This window comes from Chiroxiphia lanceolata, chromosome 13 (assembly GCF_009829145.1).
Source record: "Chiroxiphia lanceolata isolate bChiLan1 chromosome 13, bChiLan1.pri, whole genome shotgun sequence".
Taxonomy (NCBI): Eukaryota; Metazoa; Chordata; class Aves; order Passeriformes; family Pipridae; genus Chiroxiphia; species Chiroxiphia lanceolata.
In genome coordinates, this window is record NC_045649.1 from 2,084,305 (window position 1) to 2,110,912 (window position 26,608).

The 26,608-nt window shown below is 50.9% G+C and overlaps 1 protein-coding gene across 5 annotated transcripts in view; it reads left to right on the plus strand.

The window, feature by feature from the left end:
* The first annotated feature begins 483 nt into the window (after nucleotides 1-483).
* PLEKHG4 (pleckstrin homology and RhoGEF domain containing G4) overlaps nucleotides 484-26,608 on the plus strand; it is an 83,991-nt gene continuing 57,866 nt past the window's right edge. Inside the window, exons 1-3 of one of the 5 annotated variants that reach the window (XM_032700783.1) lie at nucleotides 484-970; nucleotides 14,816-15,013; nucleotides 20,727-22,785. In XM_032700783.1, coding sequence (XP_032556674.1) covers nucleotides 968-970; nucleotides 14,816-15,013; nucleotides 20,727-22,785 — 2,260 coding nt within the window. In that variant the 5' untranslated portion in view covers nucleotides 484-967. The remainder of the gene's footprint in view (nucleotides 971-14,815; nucleotides 15,014-20,726; nucleotides 22,786-26,608) is intronic. The other 4 variants (XM_032700782.1, XR_004359394.1, XM_032700784.1 and 1 more) reach the window with 4 other exon arrangements.

Genomic DNA, 26,608 nt, shown 5'->3' on the forward strand with positions numbered 1-26,608 from the left:
CCTGCGGCACCTGCCTCTCTCCTCTCTCTCCGCCTCTGTGGCTCTGCCCTTTCCCGTTGTCACTTCTGTAGGCTGCTGCCTGCCTGTTTGGTGACCTTCCCTTGTGCTCGGGCACTGCTTTTGGCCCCTGGCCATCTTAAACAATTAATGGAGGGGTGGAGAAACTTGCCGTGTTAAATTACTTCCTCCTTTGGGAGGGGGTGAGGTCTCCACATCTCGCTCCCGATCCCAATGCAGTTTGTTACTGTTGCCTGAAGCGGTCACTGCTCTCTGTTTTCCTTCTAGAAGTTAGAAAAACAATATTTCAGAGCGCTCTCTCCGTGTTCCTCGTCATTTTGCTTAACCTGCAGCGCTGCCTCAGGATCTCGCGGAGTGGAGAAACTTCTCCGGACTTAGAGAAAAACAAGCCAAGAGGAGGCGGCGGGGGTAGGGGTGGGGGGGGAGGGAGTATTTTGCTGGAAACCTCTTTGGGAAGCTGGAGACCTTCTCGGGATGCCTGCCGTGGGCTTGTTCTCCTCTCGCAGCTATTCAGATCTTCCCGGGCGGAGGCAGCTCCCTGCCACGACGCGCCTGCATTAAGCAGGTCTGTGCGGCGGCCCGAGGGCCGTGGATGTCAGCGATGCCGTAAGGAGCAGCCCGGGAGCGCCTCTGGCTCTGCCCGTGTCCCCAAGGTCCCCGCAGGGCTGGGGGACGCGGCACCCTGCTCTCGCTATGCCCCTCTGCCGTCTAGCGCTGGAGTTGGCTGTCAGAGAAACCTTCGAGGTCCCCTGCTCAGCCCCGGTAGTGTCATGAGTTAGATTAGTTGGAGCTGTGCTGGGGGCGGTGAGGGCTTGGATTACAGTCCAGAACTCAAAGTGCTTCGGTGGTTCACGTCGGAGGGGAGAGGAGACGCCCCGTCGCACACATGGAGGAAAAAGAGAAAAAACGCCGTCTCTGGAAGTGAGGGGCAATAAAGGAGGCCGGGAACATGGTAAGGAAATCTCTGCGAAGGGCTCTTGCCCTGGGCACGAGCAGGGCTGTGCGGGATGGAGCTGCTCCCGGGGCAGCCTCCCTGGAGCCAGCGCACGGCGCTAATGCCGGGAGCGGGAAACGGCTCCTCTGGCGCTTCCCGTTACTCGGGTGGTTCCCCTTGGTGCCAGTCCCGAACGGTGGCAGCAGGGACACGGAGCTCTTGCTGGCACTGACCCCCTGCGAGGTGCCTGCCTGTCAGGGTGCAGCGCTGGAGCGAGGGATGGGGCAGGTCAGGCAGGGCCCTGGCTTTCGGGCTGCCTGGATGCTGGGCTCGCCTCCTGCCCTCGCTCTTTGCCGGTCCTGCTCTGGGGCTGTGGGCACTGCCCCATTGCAGAGCCTGGAGAAGAGGAGAGCGTCGGCTTCTCCTGCCCAGGGTGGGCATCTGGGGGATCAGAGAACCCCTGGAGCTGGGCAGGGACTCTTCCCTTCCAGTGCCAAGTTCTGCACGTGGAGATCCTTGTTTGGGGAGGGGTGAGGCTGGTGAGCCCAGCAGGCAGCAGAGTACCCGGTCTCCCTGGGAGTGGCTGCAGGGCTGTCCCCTGCCCAGCCACGCTGGTGCTGCCCTGCAGAGGTGCCCAGCCCTGGGCTGGCAGAGGCTGGAGGGATTGCTGGCCCTGTGGTGAGATCCCACTGAGCACCAACCTGGCTTCTGATGATGGTTTGCTCCTGGGCTCAGGCTGGGATCCGTGTGCCCTGCAGCCCTAAATGTCCTGGAAGTGACCTGCTGTGTCATGGGCTGCTTCCCCACAGCAGAGGGAACAAAGTCCATGAGGGCACAAGCAGCTTGCATTGCTGCTGTGCCTGGCAGTGACTTGCTCTTTCCCAAAAGTTCAGCTTCTGAGCCTGGAGAAGTTTAGCTTTCCTTGAAGGATGAGTTGCCCAACTTCTGGCTTCTGCAACCTGAGCTAACCTTGGACTCATGTCTTTTCCCTTTGCCACCCTACAGCTACTCTGCAGAGGATTCTGTGGTGCTCTGTACCCTCACATGCCAGTGTCAGAGCCGTGGTGTGCTCTCTTCTCCCATCCTGCTATGGAGGCCTGCAGGCATCTCACTTCTTCCACTTCTCCATCCCAATCAGGAGACTTATTTCCCTTCCCCCATGCCTTGTATGTTCCTGGCAATTTTCGGTCTATGCTGGTTAGTGTGTGAAGTTGAAATCAAAGGAAAGCACTGTTTGGGGCTGTGCAGGGTGGAGGCCATCCCTTGCAGTCCCATGGGCTGTATTTTGCCATAAGGGCTGGAGCAGCACTTGTGAAACTCTGCTCTAGGAGGCCAGCTGCTGCTACTCTGCTCCTGCAAGCTGGAGGTGACTTTCTGATTCCCAAGTGCTTCATCCCCGGTTCAGGTCCTCCTTCATGTTGTCCTAATGTGTGATGCAAATGCTGTCTGAAGCAGGGTCCTTTGTGTAGAGCAGTGCCACAGCCAGTCCAGGTGACATGGTGGGTTGTGGGTGTGCAGGGACCATGTGCCTCTCAGGTGCTCAGTGCAGATGGAAGGAGCAGGAACCAGAGGTCAAGCTGCCACAGGCCCAGCAGTGGGTGCTGACCACACTGCAGACACTTGTGGTCCATGGCAGATGTTTGTTCTCAGTGCTGTGTAGACCAGTCTGCATTTTGAGAGACACATTTCTGTGAGCAACCAAGTTGTGACTGCAGCTCCAAGCTATTCTGTTTGAGTTTTTGATGTCCTGATGAATCAAACAAACCCTGCAGGCAAAAAATATGGATCTCAGTGAATGTGTGTCAGTCTGCTGGCCTGCAAGAGACTTCCCCATTGCCTCCAGCAGCCTGCAGGACACTTGGAGGCTTGGCTCCTGATGGAGGTCTGGCAAGGGACAGCTGCTGGCTGCCCTGCTCTGTGTGAGGCAGGTGACTCCTCTTCATGGGGCTTCAGTGTTAGGGCTGGTGTGGTGTGTGTGCACAGGGTTGTGGCAGCTGGGGGATGCCTAAAGCACCAAATGGGGTGAGGTACCTTGGGCCAAAGTAGCCCACTTCCACTAGAAGTGACTTTTGCAGCTGTGGAAACCCCATGGCATGAGCAAAGCAGGAGCCTGGCTGGGCTCTGTCTACCTTGCTTGTCCCATTGTGGCTTTTGTGACTGGGGATCTGCCCTCAATCCCTGGTATGGAATGGGAGAGAGAGTGGGCTTCACCATGCCTTGGTGCTTCCTGCAGAGAAGTTCAGGTGGCACCTCTATGCTGGCAGGAGAGAGGATGGGTTTCAGCAGAAAATAGGGTCTTTCTTTTATCCCCTGGTTATGTCTTCTCCCAGGGTGGGAAGGAAATGAGTCTGGGAATCACAAAGAGCTTTAAGCATTGGGGATCTTCTTTCTTTATTTCTGTGCCAAAGCCATGAGTAAGATGTTGGAACGCAGACAAAGTCCAGACACATAATCCTGAGCACATGGAAGCGGTTTGAAAGCACCTCCTCTGGGGTAACAGGGATGACAACTTGCATTTTGCCCAGAGTCTTTCCAAAAGCACTGGGCAGGTGAACATGCTGCTCATTGTAGCAATAAAAATAATGGCTAAATGCAGGTGACAGACCAGCTGCATCCAGGTATCTCCACCCAGGAATCACCAAATGTGTTCTAGTACCACATGGGAATGCCAGACAGCAAGTGCTTATGGTGAGATGCTGCAGGCGTCCAAGGAGGACTCTGTGCTGAGTGTCAGCACTTATCTTCATCAAACCAGCATCCTGTAGCTTAACCCCCTCTGGCCATGCTGCTGCCATCTTCCCCCATGGGCAGTCGGCCTGAGGGCACACCCTGCTAGCAGAAGAGATCATAATGTGAGGGCATTGTCAGCATCTTGCAGTTGGTCACTTCAGACATGACAGCCAGCATGTCTGCCTCTAAATACTAGAGCACAGGCACAGCCACTCAGCTCATGGAGCCTCATTTTTCTAGTTTCATCTCAAACATAACCCTGTCTGCAACTGATCTGTTCAAAACCTGAACCATCCTGCAGGCTGTGTGCCTAAACCTGAGCACTGGTGCTGAGTGCGGGAGGAAGTCACATCACAGGGGCTACAGGCCCTTTTAGCACCCAAGTGCTGGAAAAAAATCTCTGTTAAAACAGTGGTGTCTTCTACGGAAACTATAAACTGAACCCACCTGTGGGCACTCATATAAGAGCACCTTTTGTTCATATTCCTGGCTCCCTACCCATGAGGGAACCCCCTGTTCCAGTCCTGCAGAGTTCAATGGATCCAAGGCCTGAAAAAGGGAGTAGCAGCACCAGGATCAGATGTGTTGCTGACTGAACAGCAATATAAAGCAAGGAGAGGCTGCTGGGGTAAGCTGCTCACCTCTGGCCATGGGATGCTCTGTACTTTCTGTACCACTCCTGGTACCTGGGTTGCAGCTCAGAGAAGTGAGTGGACGTGCCCTTGTTGACTCTGAAGGTTTGACCATGCTAATACCTCTCTGCCACACCGAGTGCCTCATCTCTGTTGGCTGGCCTAGTCTTTCATTAAAAAATTAACAAAAAAACGGGGCCTTTCTTGTGGTAAGTGCTCCTGGCTGGTTTCGTACGTATCCCATTTTTTGCATCATTGGGCACCAAGCTGAAACTTCCAAGATCAAAGCAGCACAGAATGAATCTGAAAGTCTTTCTGTCTGCTCAAATTTACCCTTCTGCCATCAGGCTGGGAAGCCCGGGATGAACCCTTGCTCCAGCTGGTGCAACCAGACATTTTTTTGAACAGGATCAAATGGCTCAGCTGAAAAGAAGTGGGGGCCAGGTGAGGACTCCCACGTGCTCCTCCTGGACACTGGTGGATGTGGTAGAGGGGAGCCTCCATGGGGCCTTCTGGTCAGCCCCAGTGGGCCGTGGTGCTGTGGCCCCACGGTGGTTTGTGTGGTGCAGAGGAGGAAAGCTGCTGGAGTTCTGGTGACCTGAGCTAGGTGTCCGCCTTGAGCTTTGCAGCCTGCCTTGGGCGTGGCAGAGGCTTCCTGAGCAGGTTCCTTCAGGAGGATCCCTTCCCCGAGGCTGCCTGTCAGATCTCAGTGCCTCCCAACAAAAACCCGGCGCTGCTGAGCCTCCAACATGGTTAAAGGATGTGGGTTGTTTGCTGTCTGTTGTCATCTTGCTGAATACATTTACCTTTTGAACAAGGTCCCTCTCATATGCTCAGGAGGCTGGTATGCAGACCCGTTAATGGATCAAGGGGAAAAATGCCTGTGGATGTATTCTCCTTTGTGTTTGGGCTTATAACCACCCACGTTTTGGCATACATCCCTTCTGTGCACAAAGATCTTTTAGAAATTGCTAGTTAAATCTCCACCCTCCTTTGATATGTATGGAAATAATGGGACACGTGAGACTGTTTTCTGTTTGGGGAAAAAAAAGCTATAAAGGGAGTAGCTTTAAAAGCCTGTGTTCACCCCTTTCTAACTCAGGAGTTTAGTAAAAGCAATGAATTTCTGACTGATTTACTTGGCTTTCCAGGAGGCATGTATTTAGTGCTGTATCCAAATATAGGGGAAATGGTTTCATCTGACTCTGCCCCAGGCTTGGCTGCTCAGGGGCAGGAGAGCTTGAGCACTTGTGTTTCTGTACCCAGTGAGCTTGGAGAGTCTTGGAGTAAATCTGGGTCCCTCTAACCAGGAGCACTTCTCCCTGCAGGGCACAGATTGATGCTTCTTGGGGTGGCCCATGGCTGAACTGGCATAGCCATGGACATCTCTGGCCTGCCTGCTCTGTCATTCTGGCTCATCCTTCCTTACAGCTTCTTCCTCAGATGTGGCATCTGGTTGCTGCTGCCGGCTCCTTTCTCACATCAGAGGTGTGCAGGGATGTTCTCCTCCAAGGAAGGTCCTTCTGCACTGACTGTCTTCTCTTGCTGGCCCCTCCTGGAATTGCAGCTCCACTTCAGAGCAGTTTCTGTTCCCCTCTGACATAGTAGGACTTGTATTTCGTTAGCTCATGGTAATACAGTGTGTTTAAGGCCAAAAGGAACTACAGCTCATCTGTTATGGGATAGACTGTTACCTAGCTCCCACATTCAGTCTGGGAGCTCTTTAACTAAAAGAGGATCGTTTCTCCATGGCATCCACTGTCAATTAGGAAGATGACAAGATCTGGAGAATCCATGAGTCCCCATGGGAATCTATCCAGCAGCTCATGCACCTTGCAAAGGAAGGGGTGAGATGTGAACGTGAGCCCAGAACGTGTGCAGCGCTGGCACAGAACTAATAATCTAAATAGTGACCCCATGGAGATCGTTTTTGGCACTCGTCAGCTGGTCTGCTGAAGGATTATCATTTTTTTTTTTTTTGAGCACAGGCGGCTGCCCATCTGTTGTAAGATGCCCCCAGATGGGTGTCTGAACACAAGGGGTAGGCTGTGGCCTAATGCCTCTGACTAAAAGGTGTTAAAATGAGCTGACCTGTTCGGCGAAGAACTGACACAGGGTATTTTATGGCTGGCTGGTATAAGCAAATCTTTCATCTGCCTGGAGTGCCCTGTCACTTGGTACACATTAGGCTACTGCTCGGGTTGGTTTGCCAATGCCTGAAGTTGAGAGCAGAGCAAATGCTGTCGCTAATAATAAGATGAATGAGCTCAAGCAGTTTCTTTTGTTGGGTAGCAGAGAGAAAGGTGCATTTGCAAGAAGAGCTCTGTAAAGAAATGGAGTCTGCTGCAATGTCTTGTACAGAAGTGGCCTGGGAAATTCTTGGCTCTGTCTGTGATATCTAACAGGATTTAGCAAGCTTTGTCCCAGCCTGTTGTAGGAACATGACCCTTTGAATGCAGAGGTCCCTGGCTGGACCGTGGTGTACGGTGCCATGGCCGGGCTGTCGGTGCCCATGCCAGGGCAGCTCCTGCAGTCTGGTAGCAGGAGTGAAGAGCAGAACTCTGGGGGTCTCAGGGAGGTGGGCACATGAGGGCAGTGAAACCACGGCTGCCACGTGCTCATGCTCTTTCGGTCTGTTGCTGGGAAGGGTGTTCTAAAGTACCTGAAGCTTTGCATCATGCAGAGTACCACTTTGTTAATTAATTGCATGGTTAGATCTATGCCAGTGATATTTTGAAAAAACCTGTGCTTAGACAGTTATTTCAGATTAAGGACTTAATCCCTTGATTAAACTAAACCAAAATAAGCTGGTGTCCAGCTGTAGGATGGTGTTTTATACACCATCTCTCTCTTCTCATGAGCTCTTCTCATCTTCTGGGCCCTCATTTCAGCTGGAAGATGTCTCTTTAAGGACAGGGCTTTGATCCGTTCTCTCAGCTGCCCTTTAAACACCTATATCATATCCTTGATCTATTGCTAATAGAAAGTAACAGGTCTTTGGCAGCAGGCTCATTTGTTGGTCTGGATAAGACTTACTTCTTGCTCAGTTCATTGAGAGCTCATTTGTGAGCGGGACACATCCCTGTGAGGAAAGGCTTATCTCCATTTCCCAGGTCTGCCCCTCTCTGGCTAAACTTTCTTGGGTTGTGGGTCATCCCCACTTTGGCCTCTTTAATCTGTTCAGGAGTTGTCAGCAGCTTTTCTGATGTTTTGGGTGTTGCACAGACAAAGGAGAAAGTGCACAGGGTCTGCTCCAGAGAAGCTGGAGTACAAAAACCTAAAGGAAAGGGTAGAGAGGAGTAAGGTAAGGAGGAAGGTGCTGTATTAGGCCCACATAAACAGGGGTCTTGGGCTGGAGGGCAGGCTCAGGTGACTCAGGTCATGTTGCCAAATGATAATGTCTGTGTTAGGCCACCTGCAGCATGGCACAGAGCCAGGGATGTACCTGGACCAGGCTGCCCCTGCTGTCTGCTATTCCCCGCCTTTTGCTCCAGCATAAGGACAGCACAGGGGTAGCTGAGCACCAGCTCCAAAGCTCGAAGCTTGCAGGAGGTCATGCTTCACTTCCAGAGCAATCTGGGATGTCCCCCTGAGCGAAAACAAACCAAACCTGGGCTGGCAGGGAGGTCGCCCAGCTCTGGGCCTGCCTTTCACCGGCTGCGCAAGCCCAGACCTACAGCATGCGCAGAAGAGGGACCTCGGAGCTGAAAAGCAAATACATCATTTTTCCCTTTGTTTAATTAAATGAGAGATCATGAGTTAATCGCTTCCAAGCGCTTGTTTTCCTGCAGTGCCTGGAATGATAATCCCGTGTGCTGCCCAGTAGGAGCTGCTTTGGCTGCCGCAGCCGCGTCAACACGGAGAAGGGCTGGGAGAACAGAGGGAGGCATCTGGAAATGATTCTCCCAGCTCTGTCTGCTGAGCACCACTCCCTGCAAGGCTGTAGGAGCTGGTTTATCCACAGGCTGCGGAGCCGTCCTGCCGGCCCCAGCGGCAGGGGAGCCGAGCCAGGCTACAGCCGTGCCCTCTGCCAGGGATGCCATGGTGGCATGCAGAAGGCAGCTTGCTTTTGGAGGTACAGCCCTTGAGCAAAGCTGGCCTGGGTGAGGCTGCAAACACTCGCCTCCCAAGTGGAACTGGGTGCTGTGCTTTTCTCCCTGAAAAGCCTAAAACAATTGGCCAAAGAGCAGGTAGAGCCCTTCCTGGTTATCTCACAGGAAGGTGCTGTAAGTACAGGAGTGGGAATGCCTACCTCTACAGCTGCACCACTTAAGAGTGCATTATTTTATCCAGAGGCAGGCAGGGTACTGAAGGCAGGCGCCCTCCTCTCAGCCTCCTCCTGAGCCTCAGAGCAAGCAGCAGAGGGGGGAGCTGGCACTTGCTCTGGGAAGATTTTTCTCTCTTGAACTCATGGCCGCTGTGATTAGAACGGCTCAGGAAATGGGGTTGGGAGGGTTCTCCTCCCTGCAGCAACAGAGTGGGAAATCTCAAATTTTGTCAGAAAAACAAGCCTTGCTTTTAGCCAAAGACCTTTTTGAACAGAGAAACGTCTCGTTTTTAAAGGCAAAGCGGCCTGGCTTTCAACTTTGTGTCAGAAAGTGGAAAGGCTTCATGGAAAGCCCAGAGGTCTGTTTTTACTGGAAATGAGGTTTCTCACGTCAGCTGAGAGCTGAGCAGCCCCGGCCAAGCGGCGCAGCACGGCAGCCTTTGCTGGCGGAGGGACCAGCTAACCCGGCCCTGCTCAGCGCCTGCTGTGAGCTCCTTTTCCCCCAGTCCCAAAGCTGGCTGGGGGCCATGGGCAGGCTCTGTGTTGTGCTGCTTGGAGCTCTGCCTCTTCCCAGTTTTGCTGTTATTTCTACTTTGCAGTCTGGGGCGTGGGAGGCCTGGGTCATCTCTTCCCCTCACCTTTGCGGACTCTGGTCTTTTCTCTCCTGCCTTCGCGCTGGCTGTTGGTACCTGGGCAAGAGGGGAGAGAGTGGGTGCGTGCAGGACGTGGCCAAGCTCCGGGCAGCCGGCAGAAGGAGGGCGACGTTGTGGGAGCTCCTGGCACGGCCTCCCTGCTGAGCGGGAGCCGAGGCACTCGGTGACTCAGAGCTGGGTGTTCTCGCTGTGCTCGCAGCCTCGCCGGGCTCTGCTCCACTGCCCAGCCACACTCCCTGCTCTGCCAAGCTCTGCATTTAGCCAGGGCACTGTGGGACATGTAGTTCTCATTCTTGGGCAGCTCGGATTGGGGGTCTAGGTTTCTGAGAGCAGAGCTGCAGGTTCTTTAGCTTAAATTCCTGCTGCGGGATAAATCCTCCGTGTGTTACTTGGGCCAGACCAGCCTGCTGGAAAGGAGTGTTGTCCGCCATAAGTCATGGGTTAGTCAAACAGTTAGTCTGGTCTCACCATAACAATGTTTTTTAGGAGTCTACAGACAGCATCTGGGCTGTCAGCAGGGAACACTCAGCATTTTCTAGGCAAAATTAGCAAAATGCTTGGGTGAGTTGTAGGGAAAATGCTGCCAAGGCTTCATGGGCCCAGATGGGTCCAGTAGCATTGCAGTCCTTCCCTGCACTGACTTGCATTGTCCTGAGCCTTTTGGGTTGCTGTCTGTTGCTTGAAGAGCACAAAATATTCTGAGGCTGTGCAAGGTGGGTGTGTGTAGCCCTGGGGATGATCTCTCTGCTCCCCAGGCAGGCTGACTTCTTGTTCTCCAAACCTGTAGCAGGTTCTCCAGAGTTCAGACTTAATTGGTGAGCAGCAGGTCCCAAAGAGGAAAAAGTTGAGTCCTGAGTCAGAAAGAAATGTAGCATGACAGGAGTTCCCAGTGGCTGGAGCTGCTATGTCATTCTCTCCATGCCCACAAAGGTAGGCAGAAAATTCGATCTAGAAAAGCACCTAGAAAAGCCCAAGAAGCTCCTGATTACTCCAGATGCTTCTTGATAGGCTTGTCTCATGTCCTGCAGCAGCTGCTTGCACGAGGAAAGGTAGATGTGTCTCCTGAGCAGGGTTGTAACAGATCCTGGGCTGCTCTTCCTGCTGCCTGCTTGTTAGTCTGGGCTTGGGGCTTCTGCCCAGGCACTTGTAACCTCATTTGTGTTTCACTCCTGGTATTGCTGGAGTCTGTGATGGAGAAGGGCTCTTAGGGCTCAGCAACAGAGCTTTGCCACAACTTTATTGCTTTATTTGTTTCACAGCATCTGCAGCTCTGATGATATGCAGGGGATATGCACCCACCCCACTCGTTGCTGGCTCTGTTCAGACCTAAGCCCTCTGCCAGCTATGAAGTCCTCCTGGGTTCTCCCTGCTCCCCTGCCCCCCGGGTGGGACCACCCTGGGTTGTTCGTGTCACAGGGCTCAGCCCACGGAGCCCATCCCATCCCCATGTGCTGCTTTCCTCTTCCCTCGCTGTGCTCCAGCCCCTGCAGTGGCTCCCAGCTGAGCAGCAGTGAAAGCCGGTTTGGCCGGACATGACCTTAACCTGGGCTTTATTTAGCGCCTTGATTTATAGAGGAGTTATTTTAAAAGCATGTTTCTCTTTTGGGAGGTGTGGTGGAGTGGTGGCAGTGAGCTGGAGTTCACAGGTCCTCCTGTGCTATTGACAAAGAAGCATTTGAGTTCCAAGACATCTTTTGCATGGGGAGATGCTCTCTGGCTTGCTTGGAAAGCGCCCTGGCTAGTGCTTGTGCCAAGTGGCTGAAAAGGAATAAGTGTCCAGGACCTTTTCTGTGAAAGGGATGTGGCAACAGTGTTGGAGGCAGGGAAGCTAGAAATTTCCAGTCCCTGAAGGAGGCTGCTTTTCTCCAGGAGGCTCCTGTGCTGGGCTCTACCAGCTCTTGGGGGCCACTGTGGGCTGGCTGAAATGGAAGTGTCCTGGGGTAGGAGTGCTCTCCCCTTGGATCCTTGCTGGGTTTAGCTTGCTCTCCTCCTCTCCAAGTGCTGTCCACTTATCCTGGGTCACGGAGGTTTCTCCTCATGCCTGCTGGAGGTTGCATTGCCTGCTTGAGCTAAGTGATGGAAACTCTGGAATAGGTTGCCCAGAGAGATTGTGGAGTCTCCTTCTTTGGAGATACTCAAAAGCCATCTTGAGTACCATGCTCTGGGGGACCTTAACATGCTCTAGGAAACCCTTCAGTGGTCTGGGGGACCCCTAATATGGTCTAGGGGACCCTGCTGGAGCAGGGAGGTTGGACTAGATGACCTCCAGTGGTGCCTTCCAACCTTACACATTCTACGATTCCGTGATGTGGTTTGTAGGCAGGACAGGCTCTGGACTTCAGGTTTATCAGCCTCTGGACTGCAGGGCACTATCCCCTTCTCTTGTTTGTGTGAGTTCCCTGTGCCTCCAAACCACATCTTTTCCATGTGTGTGGCAGCAGGCCCTGCCCGCAGGCTGGATGTGTGAGGCTGCCCAGCTGTGCTCTGGCATTCAACAGCCTCTTACAGCCCCTGCTGAGGCCCTTTCCTCTGGCCCCTCTGCAATCTGAGAAGTTAATCAATGCAAATAAGCAGTCCCATCCCTTGGATTGTGAGTTGGGTTAATGAGTCCCTGATTAGAGGTGAATCTGCTGCTGTTGCAGGCTCCAAGCTCTGCCGTGTTCCACCCTCTGTGTTTTTAAGGTGACTTGTGTTTTCAAGGTGACTTCTGAGGCACTGCCATGTTGCATCCTCTACCCCAGCAGGACATAACCCTGGTGACCACCCTGGGTGGGTGGGAGCACTAAAAAGTGGTGTCACCTCCACAATCACCTGTTGCACACGGAGGCTGCATCCATCCTTGTTCTGCAGCTGCCCAAGGATGCTGGTGCTGCAATCATATGCAGCGTGGTGGGATGTGGGAATTTACTCCCAGTTTGGGGCTTTTGATGTGGAATTAGCAGAGACTGGGACAAACACCTTTTTCTACCAAATGGTAGGGGTTGAAGCCTTCTCTCTGTCCCTTGGAAGCCTGCACAGCTCTCATGGCTTCATGGTATAGTCCAGCCAGAGGGAGATAAAGCCTCTGTGCTATGGAGTGCACTGTTAGCACTGCACTCTGCAATGGCTACAGGCTATGGTTATTCTGTATTTTACTAAAGGAAGGATAATGTACGACCTGGTTTATTTTAACCATATAAAAGATTTTTGATCCGGTGCCAGTGTTAATAATTGTTTTGTGAAGGCTTTGCTAAGGCAGCAGGAATGGTGTGAGAACCTTAGAGCGATGCACTGACTCATGTGCAAATATTTTGACTTCTTTGTTTTATTTGCAATAGTAAACTTAACAAATGTCTTTTGGGGAGGGATTGATATCTGAAAGAATTTTGCTCAAGCAGGGCATGGGGACAGAGGATGGCACAGAACCAACCCCAGCTGGTTTTGACTGGTACTTTGAAACCTGTGGGCTGTGGAGGGTCAGAGGGAGATTGTTGTCAAATGCTACCAGCAGCAGTGCTACTGTGATAGTGCCCAAGCAGGCAGCTGGTGCTGGGTGGGAGAGCACCTATGTGAAGGCCAGTTTTCTCTGACAAGGCCAAAGGCACTTGCTGGGACAGGTTGATGTCAACAGAGGTTATTATTTTTCTGAGTGGGAAGAAAATTGTCTAAAACAGCCTTCTCCTCCCATTTAGGATTGGGGTTAAATGCTCACTCTAGCACTCAGTGTTTGGAAGTGTGCATGTAGGGCTCCTGCTCTTGGAGTCCTTGGGTTAAGAATATTGGGTTAAGAATTCCAACTAAGGACAATCTGTGATTCTGTGAATATGAAAAATAGCTCCTTAACCTCTGTTCATCTGGTTGCATTGGCCTTGAGGAGTACTGCAGGAGGCAGCTGGTTTCTCAGAAAAGGTGTGAACACTTTAGGAGCCTGCTGCCATCTAGCCTTGCTTGTTGCTGCCACCAGGAGAAACAGCAGAAGAGGTAAGGAAGCAGTGCCGTGCCACAGGCAGCGTGTGGTTTGCCTGTCACACGTGTTCTGCCAGCTCGGTGCAGGCAGGAATTGTGGAGGCATCTCCTGGGTGTCCCCACCTCTCCTGTGCAGTCCCACAGGCTGTCCTACAACAGAGCAGGGAGTTTATATTATACTTAAAACGCTCAACCCTCTAAAGGAGGAACTTGGAGATTGTTGAGCTGTGAGAGGTGGGAAGGCTCATGTGAGGAGCATCATCTCTGCTCGGGCTGCAGGTCGGTTCACGCTTGCTCTGAGACTGTTGCATTTTCTCAGGCCAGTGGAGGTATCTGGAGTGATGAACCTGTTCTGCCGTGGAGTGGAAGAAGCAAAACAGTTTGTTTCCTCCTGATCCCCTCACCCTACTGCTCCCCGGTGGTGGTGTAAGCTGTTGTGGCACTGCTTTGTTTAACTTTCTCTCCCCATCTTGCTGTGGGACTGAGGTATGTTTTCAGGCATGTCCATGCAGCTGTTCCTGTTCTGCAGGAGGCTGTAGGGCCAAGTGGCTGAAATGCTTTTCTTGTCTCTAGTGAAAGGAGGTGGATTTAGATCAGATGAAGACCTGGCCAGACACCTGAGTAAACTTTCATTTGGTTTTGTAGCAAAACTTACTCCCACTGGCTGTAAGTTAGCCCAAGGGATCCCCTCTGAAATAGAAAGGAAAGGAGGGATCCTGATCCTCTCTCCAGATATGTACAGCTTTATTTTTTTTATTGTTACTTTTTGGCAAGCCCTCTTGATTTACACCCATGCAATAGCTCAGATTTTGGCCTCTGGCACTGGAATTGGTCCTGACACCGTGGGCAGGCTCTGGCTGGCAGGTTCTTCCAAATGAAGGTGGATTCAGGGAAGCCATTGCCTCTGATCCGTGAGCTGGAAATGGGCATCCCACGTATTGATGTGTGTGCTCAGGGACCACTGTTCACGTGCAGTCTGTGAATCCTGTTGGGAGGCATCTCTCAGTGCAGAAAATTCCTGGCTCCTGGAGTGGAGCCTTTCATGAGAGGCAAACAGCTTTGGATAATGAGGAATCTCACTGGTGAGCAGCTTTCCTCGGGACCAGCCGCTCCAAACTCACCCTGCGCTGGGACTCCAGAGCGCAGCAGGCTCAGGAGCTTCAGCCCAACCTCTTGTCCCTGCAGCTCCACTCAGCCCAGCGGGGAGCTGTAACTCTGGGATGTCACGTACCCAAGTGCTGGGCAGCATCTCCAGCCCCGGGTACCCAGGACTCGGGTCCCGCCGATGCGCCCACCCCATGAGTGGCTCGCCCGCACGCGCTCACGTGCCGCGGTGTGGTCTAACAGCCGCCCCACCCCGCGCAGGCAGGAGAAGGACTTGCTGCGTAAGCAAAAGCTGGGAATTCTCGCCGCTGTGCACAGCACACTCTGCGAGCACTCCACTCCTGTTTTGGGAGAGCTTTCCAGTGTTTACCTGGAATCGCCGGTGCCGAGGGGCGCTGGAAAGGACAGCGCTTTGCTCCTTTGATCTGCGCTCCTCCTGCCTTTGGAGATGGCTGCTCTCCTGGGCGTGGGGCTCGTCGGGGCGCCGGGGCGGATCGTGCCGTGGTACCACTAACGCTTTGTCTCTCGGCAGGACTCGGAGTCGCTGGACGGCTGCATTCAGAGCACGTTATCAACACTCTACCCTCCGTTTGAGGCTACCGCAGCCACTGTTCTGTGCCAAGTTTTTGATGTGGTGGAGAAGACGTACCGTGGGGATGGACTGCGCTACCTCATAGACTTCCTGATTCCAGCCAAGCACATCCTGCAGTGCATTCAGCAGGATGCCTGTGTGAGTACATCATGCTCTCTGAGACCTGTGGAGGCTCTCTTGGAGAGTTTTCTTTCTGCCTCTCGTATGTATAACGGCTGGCAGAAGGTATGTGCAGCAGCCTAGGTGGGAGGTGTGATGACCCACAGGGCAGGCAGACAATTGGGAAACAGTTGAGAAATCGTTGTTGAAGCCTAACCCGTGCAGAGATCAGGTGTGGAGCGGTGCCCTCGCCTTCCATAACCAGCAACACCAAACAGAAGGCTTAAGGGACTCCCAGGAAGAGGTTTAGCAAAGCGCTTGCTGGATATGGCTGACTCAGGTGGCCTCTGACCCCGGCCGTTCCCTGGCCTTGTGGATGAAGCTGTCGGGCTCCCACCGCTGGCAGGAGGACGTGCGGGGCGAAATGCTGCCAGTCGGTGTTTTTCCCAGAACTCCAGCTCCCCTTTGATGGTTGCTGGAACGGTCGCAAGGCTCAGTAGCCCCGAGGAGTCACGTTACATTTACTGCCAGAACGAGTCCAAGATTAACGTGCGTTACTGTTGGGAGTCTGAAATGTTAGAAATGATGAGTCAAACGCCTCCATCACAAACTTGGCTCAAAGTCTGAAAGATGAAAAAAAACCCCAAACAACCAGCCCCAACAACCTAAAACTTGGGTTCAGTGTAGCCCTCTTATCTCTGAATGTGGAGCGGGTATGTGGCCAGGCTGCCAATAGAAGTCCTCGTGGTGGAGGGCAAGGGACTTCTAGGAGGAGCAAAAATATTAAATAGAAGCTGAAACAATCAGTTACTCATTTGTCTCAAGGAGGTGAAATGCTGTGGGGAAAGACCCATCACATAGGATGGATCCATGTAAAGCTGCGCATCTTGCAAGTAAGTGCTTTGGTGCAGTGTTTGTCCCACTGTGTTGTCAGCCAGCCTCCAGCTTGGTGCCAGCTGTGTGTTTGTGAGCCCAGGAGGATCCAAGGTTGTACATAAGGATTTTGGGGAGCTGCTCTCTGTCATGAACACTGAAATAGGAATTATTCCATCACTGTCTGTAGCTGCAGTTTTTAATTCGATGGTGCATCACGTTTTTCCCCTCTAAAGAAACAAAAGGCTTTTCGTTTGTGTGAGCTACTCATTATGGCAAGACACTTCACAGCTTTCCCCAAAACATCTCTGCCTCGCCAAGGTAGCAATGTCCCCACTCCCTGAGATCCCGGCAGCTTCCAGCGGGGCCTCGGGCAGGTGAGGTGGTGGAGGGGTGAGGGAGGGAAAGCGGCAGGGAGCTGAACCCACAGTGCTGCTGTCCCAACAGGGAGGTGTTGGGGGCAGGAGGGGTGCGCTGGGCAGTGCTGGAGCAGGGACAGGGACAGGGACAGGGACAGGGACACGGGCAGGGTGGGCCCCGCGCTGCCCTCGGGGCAGGACGGGCGGGACGCGGGCGTGACAGCGGGGCGGGCCTTGTGCTGCCCGGCAGCCAATGGCAGGACAGCTGGGGCTGGGCAGCCAATGGGAGCGCGAGGCTGCCTTGACGGGCAGGGCGGGCTCAGCCGAGCTGTTGAAGGGCTGTTGCAGCACGAGGCGGGAGAGGCGTGAGGGCGGCGCGTGCTTGGGGCGGCGAGGCGGGAGAGGTGAGGGCAGTGTCGTCCCTGAGCTGGGAGAGGTGAGGGCAGTGGGCACTGGGAGGGTCCCTGAGCTGGGAGAGGTGAGGGCAGTGGGCACTGGGAGGGTCCCTGAGCTGGGAGAGGTGAGGGCAGTGGGCACTGGGAGGGTCCCTGAGCTGGGAGAGGTGAGGGCAGTGGGCACTGGGAGGGTCCCTGAGCTGGGAGAGGTGAGGGCAGTGGGCACTGGGAGGGTCCCTCAGGTGGGAGAGGTGAGGGCAGTGGGCACTGGGAGGGTCCCTCAGGTGGGAGAGGTGAGGGCAGTGGGCACTGGCCAAGCTCAGGGTGCTGGTGGCCCCCCAGGCTGGCCTGGAGCTGGGCTCGGGTGACATGGAGGCAAAGGGGGGCTGGTGGTGCCTGAGGTGTCCTGTGGCAGGGGGAAGCCAGGACGGTGGGTCTGTCCTACCCGTGCAGCACAGTTCGGGGAGGTGGTGCAAGGGCACGAGCTGTGCTGGGGGGCCTACCTGGCACTCCCTGGCCTGCCCAGTGGCCACAAAGTGTGGGGCTGGTGGGGCAGCCACCTGCAGTGAGGGCTGCCCGGGGCTCAGCATTCGATATCGGGGGCTTTTGCTGAGGTGTGAAATGTCTGGGAGAGTGAGCAGCAAGAGCCTTTCCTCCTTGCTCATGACCCTTTCTGGCCTTGACTCATGGCTTTGTACTTCCCAAGTGGCAATACAGGAAGATCAAGGGAAGCTCTAGGTACCTTGTACTCTCTTTAGAGGTTGTCCCAGGTGATTCCATATTTTATTTAGAAGTCTGGTTGTTTGATACTTTAATTGATGAAATTTATTTCATTTGTTGTGGACTCTTTCCCAAACCTCCACTGTTTACCCCTTCCTTTGTTTGAAATCACAGAGGACTATTTCTTGCTACTCGTTTTTTAAAAGTTTTGCCTGCAATGCTCCCTCCTTAGTTCGTAGTTCCGCTGCTCCATGTGAGCTTTTCCTAAACACACTAAAGGGAAAAGACTTTATTCCTGTCTGAATGACTGCTGTAGGAAATCTTGAGAGCACTAGATCTTCTGTCAGCCTCTGCAGTGACAAAAGTGTAAGTGGCTTCATGAAGATAGATGATTTCATGGGCTTCAGCTGGGTGGGTTAAAATCAGCAGCCTGTACATGATTCCTTGGGTGCTGGAAGGGGTATTCCAAGGGATCTGTCTCTGCTTAGCACAAAGTTAAAAAACAGGTTTTGCCCCTGGCCTTCCGATGCCATCCTGAGCTGAATGGTCTGTTCCACCCTAACCATCCCTGCAGCTCTGGGAGATTCCATCTTCGTACCATCTTAGTCGTTGGAGCCCAGCTCTTTCCTCAGAGGCAGCTTTATTCCTGGCTGCAGCTGCTGGGCGTAGAGGGTGTTCCTGGCACTCCTCTGATGAGCCTGCTTTGGCTCGGTAGTGTTTGGACATGAGAAAAGCAAATACTTGAGCCTCAAAATGAAATGTTGAAAGGACTGTAATAAGCCTCTTCATGTAATCTTCCCTTTGAAGGTGCGTTTTGGAGCAGGAGCAGCATGAGGATGCTCCGCTTCTGAAGTTCTAAAGCTCTGTAATGTTTAGGCTATTGAGGGACTTGCATTCCTGTGTGGATGTTACTCTGGCTCTTGCTGCAGTTTAGACTGTGGCTTTGTAGGGTTTTTCAGAAATGCCAGTGCATTCTGCATTTTGGTTTTGGTGATTCTATTGCTGAGGGTTTTTTTCTCCTTGTCAGTCAGTAGTCAAACAAGTTATCTAAGCAATGAGGTTGAGTTTTTGGATTTCTTAATGTATGAGTAGCCCCCAAATAGGTTACTCTGCATCCAGATTTTAACAGAATGCCTGTGTCAGGTAGATGCAGATGGAATTCAGCTTTATGTTAATGCTACTGCTGACTCTGTCTTTCACTTTTCAGTCCTACAGATTATTTATAATAGCTTGGGAGCTGATATTTTTGTTTGCCACTTGTTCCCCTGAAAGACCTTCAGTACAGATGGCCTTAATATATGTACTGGGAGATATTTCACTGGCAGAAGAGGGGTTGGTGTGGTGTAGGGTGCAATTTCATAGACTCGGATGGAAAACTGCATGTTTCTCTTTGTTTAAAAACTTATGTACAAAACTCTTGGCCTGGGCACTTCTGTGCTTTACTGGCTGAGGTGCTGTGTGAGTCAAGTAAATGGGAACTAAAGGAAGGTTCGGTTTTGTACTGATACAGTGTGTAGGTACAACAGTAGGGCAGTTGCACTGAGTGAACAGAAATAAAACTGCCGCAGCTGAAATGATATGGACTTGACTGTGTCAAAGAAATAGGACTGGCTGGTCTCCACCCTGGAATGGGGAAGAAGTTACCATGTGATGCCAAATGTCTGGTAACAGGGATTTTATTGAATCTGTTAAGTCAGGGCTAGTAACAAAATACAGAGAACAAGCTGAGTGTACAACAACATGCACTGAGCAAGGACTGAATTAACTGACCCATTAAAAACTGGGTAACGTTTTCATGTGGTTTGCTCCATGCCAGGTACCAGCCTTTTTCATAAGCCATCTCTCTGTAGAGAGATAAATTTCATTGTCTAATCTCTTGCATAAAGGATTTATTATGGAGTCATAATTACTGTGTCAAAGGGATCGAGGTTTATGCAAGTATTGCGAGATGGGTAATAAACTGGTGCAGGGGAGGGTGTTTGTACTGCAGGGAAAACTGAGTTGGGGGCAGGAGTCATGACACACTCATGGCTTCTCATCCATGACCTTGGCATAAAAAAGTAAGAGTATGTATGTGACATGTTTTGTGGTGGAACCAGCCTGGGAGCCACCAAACAATAACCTGGAAGAGGAGGGTGAGAAATGCATTGCACAAGGTGAGCTCTAGAACTTTGTGCTTAAAATTCTGTAGCGGTAGACTGGGAGGGCAGGCATGTGCCTCCACAGGCAGAACTTCTGTTGTGAAACGGGGTTCATCAGCTTGAAGGGAAAAACTAAGGGGTGACTGGGTTGGTGCAGGGGCATGGCAAGTGGGAACTGAGCTGTAAGAGATGCTTCTAGCACAGTTGGGTGGTGCTGGTGCCGTTATAGACGGCGCTTTGCAATGCTTTGCACAACGAACGAGTGGAACAAAGAAAGGTGTTTTTAAGAAAAAAAAGGCATCACGGAGGAGACGCTTCAGGCAGGCCCAGGAGATGATAGAGGTGGATGTGCTAAGGGGATGTGACACAGCTTAGTGAGTCTAAGCAATGGGAATGCATCCAGAAAATAAGCTCCAGGGTTGAGGAGGAGGAATTATTGAATCTGAAGGATGATTTGGGCTTCCAAGACTCTGAGCAACTTCGCATCAGGTGCAGTGAGAATTAGAAACCTGGCTGGGCTGAAGGTAAAGCTTGAGGAACATAAGAAAGAAATTATTTTATGCCAGTACCTCTTGTTTCAAGGTGTGAGAGGATCCAGGAAGTTCCTTCCAGTTCTGTGGTTTCTCTGTGGCAAAGTAGTTGAATTAATTGAATCTAAACCCTTGTCGTACAGAGAAAGATGAAATTAACTGTGGAACTGATGGCTTATATCATGGCTTAATTTAAATCTTACCCAAACAGAATCAAGTTCAAAGCACTGAAATTATTTTTTGAACTTGTGATAAAGCTGTAAATAATTGAGTCAAGTCAGTTCAGCCGTGAAACTTCAGTTCTTTTGCTTGATTGGGATTTGTCTGGGGGCTGGCCTGAGCGCTGCTGTGTTGTGGGAATGAGGAAGTTGCTCATATGTTAAATGTAGTTCCTCACAGCTTGCTGATGGGACTCGCTGCCTTCTTTCTCTGTGGCTCTGCTGTGCTTTCCTCATTTGCTGCCTCCTTTCTCCTGCTTTGTCTTTGCAGCGTCTCCTTCCAATTCCTGGAAGGTTGCAGCCTCCCAGTGTAACTTGTCCCCACTGTCTTGCTTACGTGGTTTGTGTCGGTAGCTCTTCTTGTTTCTGCTTTTTAAAGAGAAGGCCTCAGTATGAAAAACTCACCTACACCAATAACCAGAGACCCTAAATTCAACTGTTTTATTGATCTCTGATTGAAAAGCTTGAGCTGATATTAGTTCCTGATGCTGAAAACACCTTTTCTTGTCTCCCTAGGCTCAGTACTGTGGGTTGCTGTTCCGCCACGCGGGCTGGCCCCTGTGTATCCACGAGAAGATTGTAATCCAGCTGGCTTCCATTGACTGGCGAGTCTTGGAGCCTGGTGACTTCTACCTGCAGGTGGTCCCCCATGAGAAGAAGTCTCCACGAATTGTATTGAAATGTTTGGCAAAAGACAAGCATAATGTAGAGGAAGTGGTGATTCCAGAAGTTTCATATACCTCTATTTTTACTCTGGAATGGCTGAGTACGTTCAATGGAGAGCGGATGGGTATAGCACTGGAAAATTGTTTACTAACCACTGATGATAAAATATTTCGTATCCCTTGGGATAAAGTGGTTAATCCTGAGTTTATAAACAAACCAAAAATAATTGAAAACAGTATCATCTCTCCAGAAATAACAGAGGAGCGTTCCATTTTGTGCCTCCCCACTGAGCACAGTTCACCAGACCTGGGCTCTCAGTACCTACAGGAACAACATACAAATCGAGACAACCTGGTCATTAGCAGCACAGCTCCACAGTTAAGTGGGGTTCTTGTCAATGGTGTCTGTACCAGTCCTGTGCCTCAAGAGAACTTGACAAGTGACCTTGAAGGGGAGTACGTTGAGCTGGCAGAAGTTTCGCTGCCCAGGTTTGGGTCACAAACAGGCTCTTTAACCCAGTCGCTGGCTTTAAATTATCTAACTCAGCCCAGAGCACGAGTGAATGAGTCTAAAGGCAAGCACAAGTTTCTTGTCATACAAGACAGCACTTACTCCAAGAACTTAATACAGTCAGCACTTATGCAGAAGGAGCACTGTCAAATGGACACTCTGAGCGCTCCTAGAGAAGTTCTCAAAAATGTCATTCCGTTAGAAAGCAGCAAAATGATGGCACATGGAGAACTGTCTCCAGAAGGTCAGCTGATATCAGTTGGTCCTGGAAACATGGGGAATAATTTTCCTGTGTCTGAGTCTCGTGCTTGCAGCACAGAAGGCTCACCTGCAGAGCAGGAGACGGGCAGTGAACACTCGCTGGATTGGCGCTATGCACTGTGCAGCTACAGCGACGCGTGTGCTGGAGATGGTGTCGGCTGCAAAGCACAAACACCTGGTGCTCCAGGAAACACGGAGGGAGAAAGTGACGGACCCGGCAGAAATGCTGCTGTTGAAACATCTGAGCAGAGCCCAGAAACAATTCTGAATGCTACTGCTGCTGAAGAGGGTCAAAGTGAACCGACAGAGGTGGGCGCCTCTCCTGTGTCTGTCCCAGGGCCTTTGGGACCACGCTGCACACTGAAGGAAGGTTCTGATGTCTCGTGCCACAATGTCAGCGAAAGTGTTGTGCCAGTTCAGGCCACTGCATTGCCAGAGAGTTCAGATGTATGTGTGGGGAGAGCCTCTCCTTCGGAGAACGTGGCAGATGTAGGTTCTTGCTGCAACGATACAGAAGCAAATCTTAGTTCTCCATTAAATTCTCCAGAAAAGAAGCAAGGAGAAGTAGGTGAATTTGAGGTGGGAAGAAGGGATAGCCGAGAAGAAGTCAGAGAGATTAAAGAGGTGTTGACAGCAAATGAAAACCAAACTTGTCATAGTCACTGTTCTGTCAAAGCTTCTACAGATGGTGAAAAGCAAGAGCATAAGGAGGCTGAAGAATCCACGCTACTCCAAACTGCTCTGTCAGAGGGGGGTCAGATGACAGAACAATTAAATAACAGTGACTCTTTGGGCCCTGATCCACAAACAGAAGACTCAAGTCAATTCAAAACCCAGAGTTCTGGAGAGAGGTCTGAGGAACCACAAAGACTGGTGGAAAACCAGGGCCATGAAAGTGAAGAGAGCTCTGTGCTGAACACAGAGTGTGTTGCAGTGCAGGACTCGCCGGGAAGGGAGGAGAACCAGGGAAGTTTTTCTTGTGGGGAAAAGTCAAAGACTATAGCCTCAAAAACACTGGAATCCATTGAAGAGGAACTGGAGGTTGGACCACTGTCCTCAGGACCTGCTGAGGGACATACAGAGCCCAGTGCTCTGCAGTCCCACCCAGAGGCAGCTTCTGGGACATCATCTCCTAAAGGTACAATTATTGGATGTTTGTTTGATAACATGGATTGATAGCAAAGTCCTCAAGGAGTACTACTTGAGTACTACTTACCAAGCAGGATTTGATAAGTATGTCTGCTGGGAGGCTTTGGGGTAATAGCACAGGGAAGTGATTAAATTGTCATGTTTGTGGTGGGAAATTTAGCTTTCTCTTCACAGGTGGGTTTATTGTGGTACTTTGTTTAATAATTCTTTGCAAATTTACAAAGTTCCAGTGTAAGAGACTTTTCATTTCAGTTGATCTGATTGCTGGTGACCTCTGCCTGTTACATTCATGATGTGCGCGTTATGGATGCACACAATAGCAATGTGTGAGGTGAGAATGTCTAACTGCACAAGTCTGTCATAGTTGAAAACTGGCTTTAGAAAGATGATTGTGGCAAGAGGAAGCAGCAGTGGATGCCCCAGTAAAATATGTGTAATATGACACTAATTTGTGTGCTGGTAACTGATTCAGGCAGCAAGCTGCAGAGCTGAGGGATTCCCCCCTTCTTCCCTCCCTTCCCCTCCGGCGTGCTTTCTGCAGCTTGATTATGTTTCAAGTAAGAGCTGTTTAACTGGAGTGGGAGATCAGAGAGAAATTAAGCATCTAACTTCAGCTCAGACCAAATGTTCAAGCAGGTATTTTCCCAGATTTCCTGATGCCTGTGCTCGTTCAGAAGGAGTTGAGGGGGCAATCCAGGTGCCTGCCTTTTGCACCAGACTGTACCAGGCAGTGTGTAACCGCACGGACACGGTGTGGGCTTTGCCCGGCCCTGCTGAGTCTGGAAAGCTGCAGTGAGATATGCAGATCACCCCAGGAGCGTGTGTGTGGCGGGGGCGGGTGAAACGTGCCATTCCAGTTCCACAGCTCTCATTCCCTGAGACCCCTGGCTAGGAAAATCATCCAGCTTGAAATGTTGGATTGAGGACTCTTGAAACGGTTGGTGGTACAGACCCACGCTGCTAGACCGTGTCTGACCCTGTGGGCCAACAGATCCAGAGCTGGTTGTCTTGGGATGTGCTGCCAGTGTAATGCTTGCACTGTTCCCAAATTGTATGGCCAAGAGCCTCCCTCAGTGCTGCAGCACAGCTCCATTTGGCTGCACACACAACTGCTTTCTCAAGTGTCCAAAGGTCACATTTTACCTGATGTCTTAGCAACCTCCTAATGGAGCTAGATTAGTGTCCATTGATTAAAATAAAATTTCATTAACATCTGCACCAAAATAATCCCATAGTTAGGCAAGCCCATGGTTGCCAGGCATTTCTGATACTTTTGGAGCGACGAGCATTTGTCTTCTGTGAAATGGAGGGGTCAGCTCAAAAGTTTCTATTTCTGAAGTGTATGTCTCTGAGCATCTACCACCAGGACCAGAAAAAAAAAAGAGATCCCCTTCTGCCTATCTGAGGCTCTTGGGGGATGTATGCCAGGAAATAACCGTGCTGTGGGTATCCATTCCTGACCAAGCTGAACCTGGTTTGACTTCATGTTTGCTCAGGACTGAGCCTCAGAAAACCTGGTCTGTGTTGAGTGCTGGGTGGACACTTTGCTCATGATTCCAGTGGCTGCTTGTTCGTTGTTCCCATCCCTTCTGTCTAAAATTAGCCAGGTCCAGCTCATTAGGAGATAAGTGTGATGTTCTCACTGCTTCAGAGAGTGAGTCTTGGCTGGTGCTGGGGGTTTCAGCGATGTTGGACCCCTCTGGGGTGCATGTGGAGTTTGTTTTTAATGAAAGACAATATAAACGATTCTGGGGATTTGGCTGCAATAAGTGACATTCATGGCTCAAGTCTGTTGGTGTTAAACTTGGGCATTGCAGTTTAGAAAAAAACCTGCCCTGTTATCTCAGTGTTTTGTAAGGCAAAAGAAAAATCACCAGGAAAACTGACCAAACTAAAGAAAAAACTCTTTAAGGCAAAGGGGAGCTCAAATATCTGTTAATGCTGGGAGTATGTTAAAACACTGTAGCTGGCACTATAAAAAGCTTAATCCATTCAATTACCTTTGATTGCTTTGAGATCCAAACAAGCCATCCCCTTATCTAGCCCCATTAAACCCTCAGAGATATACTAATAAGATAATTCAGAGATAAAATTACAATGTGAAACAAATGTCCTACAAATGGACTTTTCTTTTCCAGCCAGTCAGTGTGTAGACGAGTTAAATTCTCTGTAACTGTGTCTTGTTGGGGTCATTTTGCTACTATGATTGGAAACTGTGGGTATCTTGCCTAAACTATAAATAACAACAAAGCTTAAGCTGTACTGGGTCAATTCAGATCTGCAGTTCACACCTCGGCAGCAGTGGGCAGAGGCACAATTTGCTCTGTGTGAGGTGGAGGATCTTGCTTCTTACAGCAGATATTGTAGATTATGTCAAAGTACCCATGCAGAACTAGGGCATCTGAGTTTGCTGTGTCTGCTGTTTTCCTTGTCCCTTAACTCTCTCCCTTTCATTCCTCTCCCAGTGGGCTTGTTTTCTGCACAAATATAGGCTTATGTAGAAAGACTTAGATATAAATAAAATGAAGTCTAACTGAGAGTCAGATGTGAACTGTTTTGAGTTGGTGGCTTAAAATTTACACTGGTTCCATTCACAGATTATGTGACTGCTGTTTTTTTCCTAATGACTAACATCTAAGTGAAAGTGAATTTTGAAACTTTGCAGCTCTGGAAAGAATTCCTCTATTTCGTGGGTGGAAAGTATCTTGATATTCAAGAAACAGGCTGAAAAGCCACAGTGGGGCATATTCAGCAGCACCTGTTAGGGCGTTCCATTCCTGCTCCCAGTTCCTGTGTGATGTTAGCACAGATGATTCTGGTGCCCGGGCAGTTCGCAGGAAAAATGCTAATGTCTCTTTGAAATGCACACAAGCAAATCCTCCTCTGCCACTTCCTTAACCCCGGGGAGAGGTGGAACCTGCAAACACGGCAAATTCAGCTGTCCCTGTTCTCAATTTGCTTTTAGATGTAATCCTCCGCCTTCTCCAATTTCCGCTTCAGTAAAGTGCCTCCGCCCCGGCTTGCAAATAACAAACAGTGTGCTGAGGCCTCTTCCAAAGAGGTGGCGTCTGCAGATCTGAGCTGGGCCCCAGCAGCTCAGGGAAGAGGTTCAGCTGGACGAGATGGACAGAGTTTGGAGGCTGCACAGCTCCAGTGAGGTTTCCCTAGGGCTGTCCCAGTACCAGGACTGTGCGTGGTGGGCTGAGCAAAATGCTTTTCTCTTCTAGCTTTTGGGAGCTGCTGCCTCATTCTGAAGAGATATCCAAGGGAGGGTTGTCATGTCCATTTGTGGAATATACATAGATATATATGTGGAACATTGCTATCTATATTCCCTTTCTCATCCTCTTTAGATGCCACCTTTTGATCCTCTTTGTAGGCTTTTGTCATTTAATACAGATTCTTTTACTACAAACTGTGTGGTTCTGCTTATTGCCAGGCCTTACAGCTCCTTGCTAAGGTGATTCTATGTTCTCCTAGAAAATCTATCAGCCCATAATGTGAAAGCTTTGGGCATGACTTACATGACTCTGTGATGCTCAAGAAATCTTGTCTGTGGGAGATCAGTGCCCCTCTAAAATGCTGCTTCAGGAAGATCTGCAGTGTTGTCTCAAGTGAGTGACCTCTTGCACCACTGGGAAGTGGAGGCTGAGGTAGCCCTAGGGACACAGTGGAGCTCTGGTGTGGCCCAGAACTGGGCAGAGCCCTGAGGCCATCCTAACAGTTTAGGAGCCAAATGCAGCAGATGCCAAACTCAGTGCCAGGGATGCTCCTCTACAGGGGTGTTACAAAGAGGAACGAGCAGCTACTCC